Below are 8,785 nucleotides of genomic sequence, written 5' to 3'. Positions count from 1 at the left end.
AATGACAATAAATGCTCAGAACTTTTGTAGTGTTCATAAGTTTTATGCATAATATCCTCATTTTTCCCCACGAAATTCCAGAGGTGTCACGACCTCTGAGGCTTCAAAAAAGTCGACCCACCTTCTAAGCCGTATATGGCAAACCCTCGGCCCACGGACCAAATGTGATCCTGGGGGTTATCTGATGTGACCTGCCCCACTCAAACCTAATTTTGTAAAAATGAACTAAGCGGGACGTTAACAGATCACTTGAGTGACCCGCAACGCAGTTCCAGAACACTTAAGCGATCCGTGGCACACTTAGATATCCCTTGAGTGACATGTGGCGCTGTTTTACAGCACTTAAGCGGCGTGCAGTGCGGTTCTACATCACTCAAGTTACCCGCGGGAAGAAAAATTAAGGTGTGAAGAAATAAAGCATCACTCAAGTGATCCGCAATTATGCCACAGATCACTTAAGTAATCTGGGAATGTTCCGCGAGTAACTTGAGGGATGTAGAACCGCACCGGGGGCCGCTTAAGTGCCCTAAAACGGCGCCGCATGTCACTCAAGGGGTCTCTAAATGTGCCACGGATAGTTTAAGTGTTCTGGAATTGTGTGTCGCGGGTTACTTAAATTATCTTTGAATGTGAAAGTGATCTTTGAGGTCTACTTCACTGATCTGAAAATGTGCCACGGGCCACTTAAATGTTCTGGAATTGTGCCACGGGTCATTTAAGAGATTTGTAAATGTGCCGCTTAGTTCATTTTTACAAAATTAGGTTTGGGGAACAAGACACGTCAGATAACCTTCAGGGCCACATTTGGTCTGCGGGTTTACCATATAGGCTTAAAGGGTGGGTCACAATGAATTTCTTAAAGAGAAATTTTGAGTTCTTAGAAATGAAATGAACAGAAATCGATTATAATAACATATAAAGGTATTTTCTTTCGAAATTTTAATTTTTTTTTTCGTCGGGGGGGGGGGGGGCACACGAGCTCCCTATGCCCCCCTCCCGCGTACGTACGTTTCTGATCCCACCAATATGCGTTAGGAGGCAGTGCTGACGAAATTTTGCTGACATTGGGGGGGAGGGAAAGAGGGTTGCAGAGTTTTGCTGACAGAATGTGGGGGGGGGGGGGGGGGGTCAAAAATGATTAAAAATTTGCTGACGTAAAACTTGAACGGTCCCTATCCGTCATCGTCTACAAAAAAATGCACGGAAAACACAGCCCCAGTTTTTAAGGTTCAAAAAGATCGGCTCACTGCTATGGTCTGCGCAAATGCCACCGGCAATTATACATAGATTACCCCTGCTCTTGTGATTGGTAAATCCAAAAGACCAAGTGCTTTCAAAAATATACGTATGAAATCATTGCCTATATGAGCTATTATGCTCATGAAAGTGCTTGGATGGACGAAACCGTGTTTTTTCAGAATTGGTTCTACAGCGTTTTCGTGCCGCAAGTTAGAGCTCATATGGCCGAAAAGCAGTAGCCGCAGGAAGCACTGCTCTTTTAATGGAAAGACCCCGAAAAACTCCTCTTGTGAACCCAAAAGTGATGATGGCAAAATAACACACATACTCCACTTATACAGCCTATGGCATAATTGAAAATATAAAGCGACGTTATGGGAAAGCTTTTATCGAAGGCTTGCTTTCATCTGATGATGCCATCCATGAGTGTCAGGGAATTTCGGAAGAGATACGACATAGAGGACGCTATTTTCAATGTCGTTACTGCCTGGGCTGACCTTATATTGATCGTTTTGTGTGTATAATTAAATAAGGGTTTCCGATTTGTTGACAAGGGGAGGTTTGGATGATGCGTAGGAGCTGTTCAAGTATTACGTAAGCAAATTTATAGCCATTTTTGACCCCCCCCCCCCGTCAGCAAAAGTAAGCAAAACTGACCCCCCCCCCCCGCCAGCAAATTTTCGTCATCAGCTCTGCCCCTCTGAATCCTAACGCATATTGGTGGGATTAGAGACGTATACCGGGGGGGGGGGGAATGTATAGGGGGCTCGTGCCCCCCTCCCCAACGCTCAAAAATTTATTTCATGCAAAAAAATATTTAAATTGAAAGTTCGGAAGAAAATACTTCTTTATATGCTATTATAATCAATTTCAATGCTATGTGGAGAACTCAAAATTTCTCAAGAAAAGAAATTCATTGCGACCCACCCTCTTAGCCATATAATGACAAATCACAAAGTTCCTTAGCCCGCGGACCAAATATGTCCCGGGGGGGTTATCTGATTCGGCCTGCCCTCCTCAAACCTAATTTTGTAAAAATGAACTAAGTGGCACATTTTTAAAAATAGCTTGTGTCCCGTGGTACAATTCCTGAACATTTAAGCGGCCCGTGGCACATATTCAGATCATTTAAATGACCCGGGACACAGTTCCAGAACACTTAAGCGATCAGTGACGTAGTTTTAGAGCACTTGAGTGATGTAGAACCGCACTGGGGGCCACTTAAGTTACCCGCGGAACATTCCCAGATTGAGTGATGCGTGGCACAGTTCCAGAGCACTTGGATCAGCGAAACATCTAGAGATCACTAAAGTGGCTCTAGGGAGAAGCAAGCCTTCTACGCATCTCAAGGGGCACGCAAGATATAAACACATATTTTTTAGGATTACTCAACGCAAGTGCCCCTTGCTTGTTTCTAGGGATATTCATGTTTTTTTTGGTGCCGTAGGCCAGGTCGATAAGATAATGTTTAGAGGTTCGCCCTTGTCAGAAACTTTCCCGGCACATGACCACAGAAAGATTGCTAACGCAGGGAGTCCCATATCGAGGTTAGCGTACCAACCTCTCGGCGAGTATTAAAAAAAAAAGGCTGTCGTTTGGAATCGGCAATAAATTGTTGGTGCTAGGTAGTCTTAATGACGTTACAGATGAACTTGGCAACCCGTGCAGAGGTCTATTTTCTCTAGGAGGTAATAAAACCTTAAATAACCTCGGAAACGATAGTTTGCTTTAGCAGAATCATTAATTGCAATCTATATAACATTTGTAATGTTTGGCAGTACATTCACGATTCTCTACAATTAAAATCAATTACACGAATTTTGTCGATATATAACTCGAAACGGTTCGAGGTAGTAAAACGCCATAGAAACTGTCCTTAGACTCATCTATTACCCCCTTTCGTTTGGCATAACAGGACCCACGTTCACCCTGCAGAGTTCCTAAATCTGGGAATCCTCTATTCTATTGTATAATCCGTCGAAACTGCATTGGAAGTTCTTAGTGCGGATTATATGCTGCAGCGTTTTATCCGGAGAATTGTAGTTTATTCAGTGTCTCACAAATGGACTATTCAAGCTCTGTACCACGGGCTGCTTGCATCTGGCTCACAAGTTAGCACCCCTGTAGCCTCACAGTGATGATCGGCTGAAGTTGGATTCCCACTTCGAGTTGGTCTTCCATTTAAAAAAGTCTCCGCAGAGAGCAGGCAGACCTACAACACTACTAAACACATGAAAATTCTAGCATTTACCTATCTTTACTTCAAAATAGGGAAGTCATGACTGCACCAACAAGAAGACAATAAGCACAATTCTGACAAAAAATATGTTAGGGCCACCCATACACTCAGAACACTGCATAATCTGGCATATACCAATTCATTAGAAATTCCGCAGAGGAATGCGTGCGTACAAGGTGCACGTACAATCAAGTAATAGCCTCAACAGAGGCTAAAGTAAGATTTTGCCACACACACATGTAAAACAGTGGTTCTCAAAACATGTCATTCATGGCTCTGGCCCAATTTATGATTCACATGTGGCTCCCCAGAATAGTTCAGATATTTTTACTTCTTAACCACTTCAAAGCATAGACAGAAATCAATATCTTCAGCTCTATAATCTCAAGAAGCAATGCTTGAGCAAAGTGTGATCCAAGCTTTTAATTGTAATTCCGAGTTAGATTAATTTGTTGCAAAAGCTCAACATAAATTATGGACATTCAGAAAAAGGGTCTGCCTGCATTCTCTTGATGCCAGAACACTCGTATCTAGAAGCTAATTTTATAAATGGAGAATACATTTCAGAAACAAATTTAACATATAAAACAGCTTAGGGATCAAAATTACCCATCATAATGTGAAAGTCCACTCAGTAATAGTGAAACAAGACAAGAGTAGTTTTTTGTACTTTATTTGGCAGTCGAGAAAAATAGACAAACTTTCAAATTCAGAAAAAGACCATTCAGGAGCAAAAATATTTCTCAATACACAAGAAAGTCAGAAAAAACTTTTTGGACACTTTATCAGGATAGCAATAAGTAAAATGGGTGACCATCACGGAAAAAAGAAGCAAATTTCCATCGAGATATGGAGAGACAAATATTTCCTGCAAAATACATCATAACTGCATATCGGTTAAGTGCAAGTTTTCTTCTGTTCAGCTACTCTTTTTATAGAGACAAATATTTATTTATATCATACTACGTTCAAAAAAGACTGCTAATGTAAGCACCACATTATGAGAACATTCTGCATTTATCATCTTTTTAATTAACAGGCACAGAAACAGCAAAAACCTCAAGATATCTACTACAATAAGAAAAAAAATATATAATGCATTGCTGTACGAAAAGGAAAAACATCAAAAATATTTCAAAATTCAATTAAAAAAAAAAGTCTTATTATGCATACTCTTATAAAAAGGGAGAAAAAAACGAGAAAACTATTTTGATTAAATAATAAAGTGTCACAATCAAACAAAATGCCATCAATAGTAATAACCCAGAAGAAAAAAATATATATGATTCGAACACTATAACTAAGATTAGCCCATGTAAAATTCAAGTTATACATCAGTGATTTTATGCGATATTTCACATTTTCCATTTATTATTTACTCAGCACGAGTATTTCAGCAAAACTATTGTTTTACTGTGATAGCATCAAAGTCAGAAAAAAAAGATATGCTTATTGGAGAAACTGAAATGCGCTCATTGGAGTTCAGGCTATAACCATAGCAGGGCCCAGAGACAGAAAAAAAAAACTTAATATTCATAACAAAAAAAGTTTCTCCAACAAGTATCAAAAATAAACTTTTCATAAATATTTTTCCTTTTTTTTCGTTTTATACAAAAACGACCAACACTAACCATGGTCATAAATTCATATTTATGAAATCATTTTTTTTTCAAAACTGTCATTTTTTTCCTTAAAATATCTCAAACATTAGACCCCCACAAACAACTCCTCAAACAACTTTTAGTACAAAAGAAATTAAATCAAATAACACTGCCACAGTGCATATAACAAATTAATGCCGAGTCAAAAAGGTGAAATTTTTTTCCTGCCAAAAAAAAAGTAACGTCCTAATGAAACAAAAAGACCATCCAGAATTCTTTGGTACATTGAGGTAGCCGAGTGGGGACATCGTCGATCTAGTTTTGCACCACTTCAGGAGGTGTTGCTCTTCGTCGAGGATTAACATAAAGGTTCCTGTTGATCAGAGCTCTAATTTGTCGTTGAGCAGCCTGAAAGTTACATAAATACTTGTTTAAAACAGACTCTTAATATAATATAAGATATTAATAACTTTTTTTTCTAAAGTTTGTTGTACCTGTTGCAAATTGGACCCTGGTACTCTTGCAATCAATCCAGGTAAGTAAGTAACCAATACATCACTGACACAAATACAAGGCTTGTTCAAAAAATATCCAACCAGAATTTTTCATGCCTAAACCAATGAAGCTAGAACAATGACTAGGTGCATGTATGTAAGGGGTACGATTGGGCACGCTTGAATTTTTTCCTCCCTGCAGAAGCTGCCAGTCACTAGCAGACCGTCAATGAATGAGGTGAGAGTGCAGCCACATTTCCATTTTTGACGAAATGGCAGGAAAATCTTGAATGCTACTGCAATTAATTTTGTGTGAAGCTTAGGGACTCAAGTCAAAACAATCTACAAGATTCAAGACCTTCAGAAACGAAGAAATGGGCACCACATTAATAAAGGAGTGGTACAACTGCTTGAAAAGATGGGAGGCATGGTTTTTGTGCACATGACCAACTTTCATTGGTTCATGCACAAAAAATAGGCAGATATCTCTGAATAAACCTGGTAAAGTAATATCACAACTTATGTGAATAACACTGCATTTATATCACCTCGTCCTAAAAAGAATTTTTTACATAAATTTAATTGAAAATAGAAATATTTTGAACAAAAAAAAAAGCTTAAAGGCTTCTGAAGTCATGTTCATAGAAAAATGTTTTTCCGAGAGTTGCACAGAATATCTTTTCCTCATTGTTGTTGGAAAAATACATCCCAATATTCTTGGAATTAAGTCAGGTTATTACGTTCTTTCAATCCAAGCACAACTCTAGTATATGGACATAAGCAATTTACTATTGTAAAAGTTGTGCCAGAAGTAAACATGTGTACTTAACAGCTGGAGTATATATCTAGATATGAGAATTTTTAATGCTGCCATCTATTTCTCAAAGAGTGAGTGCAATGATGGAATATTTGTACTCTTGTGGGCTTAATGCTCCCAGAAACGAGACCTCAACAGGAAAATCAGTTAGCGCTTGCAAAGTCAGAAATCATAACTTCAGTCAACCACCAAACTGTGCTGCAAGGGGGGTTGAAACTTCGGCCCTCGCGCCACTATGATCTTTGACGACCGGACACACCACTATGACCACAAGACCGCAGAACACAGCTGGGATATTTCTTTCCTTATAACATGCATGGTAACACACGGGGGAAACAGCCTCCTAACTCAGCGATAGGACCCCTTCCTCACAGGTGGCAACAAAGACCTATTTCCAAAACTTTATTCAAAAACATCTTCCTATAAACACGTCAAGATTTAAATTACGAATGGGAAAACCAAAAACAAATGCAATTTGAGAGAGCAGTAAATATCGCTGTCCAACATACCTGTGAACTGTAAAAATCCCCAGTGATTTGGACGGGCGATTCCTCCGCATCAGAGTTCTGGCTGTCCTCGGGAAACTTTATAATAGCATGCGTTAATCGTTGAAGCTCTCTAACCTGGATATTGAATACAAAAAAAAAATAATTACAAACTGCATAATATTCAAACTACATACACACGACACTATAAATAAAACACCTGATGAAGGAAAACAGACTTGCCAACCTTCAAAAGGTTGAAATCCTATAATAATCTGGCAAACATACCTTATAGTATGCAAATTATGCCTATATTTTATTGGGAATTCCTATATTTTTCGGCATCGCATTTCCTGTCCCACTATTTAAAAGAAAAGTGTATTTTTTTTTCAATGATGCTCTGCTGAACTTTAATGCAACGAAAATGCCCAGTTAAATAAACTTTTTTCTCCCCATGAAGTCATTCGAATAAACAGATCGATACACGCCATTTTTAATTCATAATTGAAATTTTCAGCTTTTAATTAAGAATTCTGCCCACAACTGGCAGTGTCCCATATTTTCCAGTATATAAATATTGATTTTCCCCATAAAATATGGTAGACACACACACTTTAATTACCATTAAATTATCTACCAGCAATCTTGCAATAAAACATGTTCAAAAAACTTTCAATGTAAACAGGCCATGTTTGTTTATGTTAATAGAATTGGGCAGCTTTAACTACCGTTTATATAGGGTACTGCAAATAAAGTTCAGGTGATGCAATGTCAAGTGTTTTTTCAGAAAAATAAGAAAGGGGGTTCCACTTTTTAAAGAAGCAGTGGCAGCGGGAATACACTGCTTTTCTTCACTGATGGCAGTAATTGAATTCCGGAAATATGAATTCAAATTCCAAAATACCTATAAACAAAATCTGGCATCTCGCCAGGCTAAATCTGGACTTGCCACCCATTTTCGAGCAAAGAATGGTTTGCTGCTTCATGTGAAATTTAAAAAAAAGAAAGCGATCAGCCATAGCGATAACACCGACACTTTGATTCAAAGATGTGAATGTACCTAATATTTCAGGCTATTTTAAGCACCAAAACTCAATAAGAAATCAAATACTTCATAGGTAAATTATACAATAACATTCACCTTTTAATCTGGATTTTGTATTTATCTGCTTTCTCCATTGTTATAACAGGATTTGACTGTAGTTATTTGCAAACTCCAAAAGACTGGAGAAATCACTTCGTTATAAAAGGAATTCCACATTTTTACATTGTTCCTATTAAACTTATCCAAGAGGATTAGAAAAGTGTTAAAACAAGATTTTCGCTATAACGGTATTCGTTAAAACGGGATTTGACTAATATGAATCATTGGAAAAAAATATTCCGTATATCAAATTTAGAATTTCAAAAAAAAAAAAAAAAAAAAAAAAATTACAGTTTGTCCACCCTTTCCGATAATGCGTCCCACTTGATTGGATGGCACAAGGATTTCAACTTTAAGCTGACAGTCAGGAGAACTGATATAGCCTTCGAATGTTACTTTCTTGAAAATCATGTACTGAGCCTAGAATAAAACAAATTACAGAAATTCATATAAAATATCAAGAGAGAAAGCCATACAAGATTGGAATGGGAGGCGTTAACTGTAGTTTGTTTTTTCTCTACATAACAGAATTGAAAAATTGTTACACTTTTGGAAACATATTATTAAAGAAAGTGAAATAGTGACAAGATTTACTCACTTTCCACTGAGCTTCTGGAGTCCCAATTACAGTTACTTTTCTTTCACCTTGCTTATCAATTGGTTCATCTTTTGATGGCTGAGCGACCTTAAAAACAAAATAGATTCAAATTTACTGAGACTGCACATCAATTTATCCCTAAAAATTCAACAAATTCAAAATAAAAAC

At 37.8% G+C, this 8,785-nt stretch overlaps 1 protein-coding gene across 12 annotated transcripts in view; it reads right to left on the bottom strand.

Annotated features, from left to right (window-relative positions):
* Positions 1–4,135: 4,135 nt before the first annotated feature.
* The window catches only part of Imp (IGF-II mRNA-binding protein), a 60,448-nt gene continuing 55,798 nt past the window's right edge, over positions 4,136–8,785 (bottom strand). For all 12 annotated transcript variants that reach the window (XM_089241055.1, XM_089241056.1, XM_089241054.1 and 9 more), the window contains exons 11-14: positions 8,618–8,704; positions 8,311–8,439; positions 6,900–7,013; positions 4,136–5,487 (exon numbers count right to left, since the gene is read on the bottom strand). In XM_089241055.1, coding sequence (XP_089097181.1) covers positions 5,395–5,487; positions 6,900–7,013; positions 8,311–8,439; positions 8,618–8,704 — 423 coding nt within the window. In that variant the 3' untranslated portion in view covers positions 4,136–5,394. The remainder of the gene's footprint in view (positions 5,488–6,899; positions 7,014–8,310; positions 8,440–8,617; positions 8,705–8,785) is intronic.

This window comes from Pholcus phalangioides, unplaced genomic scaffold, assembly GCF_987345545.1.
Source record: "Pholcus phalangioides strain wild (caught in Gottingen) unplaced genomic scaffold, Ppha-v1.0 ptg000013l_1, whole genome shotgun sequence".
Classification (NCBI taxonomy): Eukaryota; Metazoa; Arthropoda; class Arachnida; order Araneae; family Pholcidae; genus Pholcus; species Pholcus phalangioides.
Note: the sequence above shows the minus strand (reverse complement) of the source record. Positions and strands in the feature narration are given on the sequence as shown.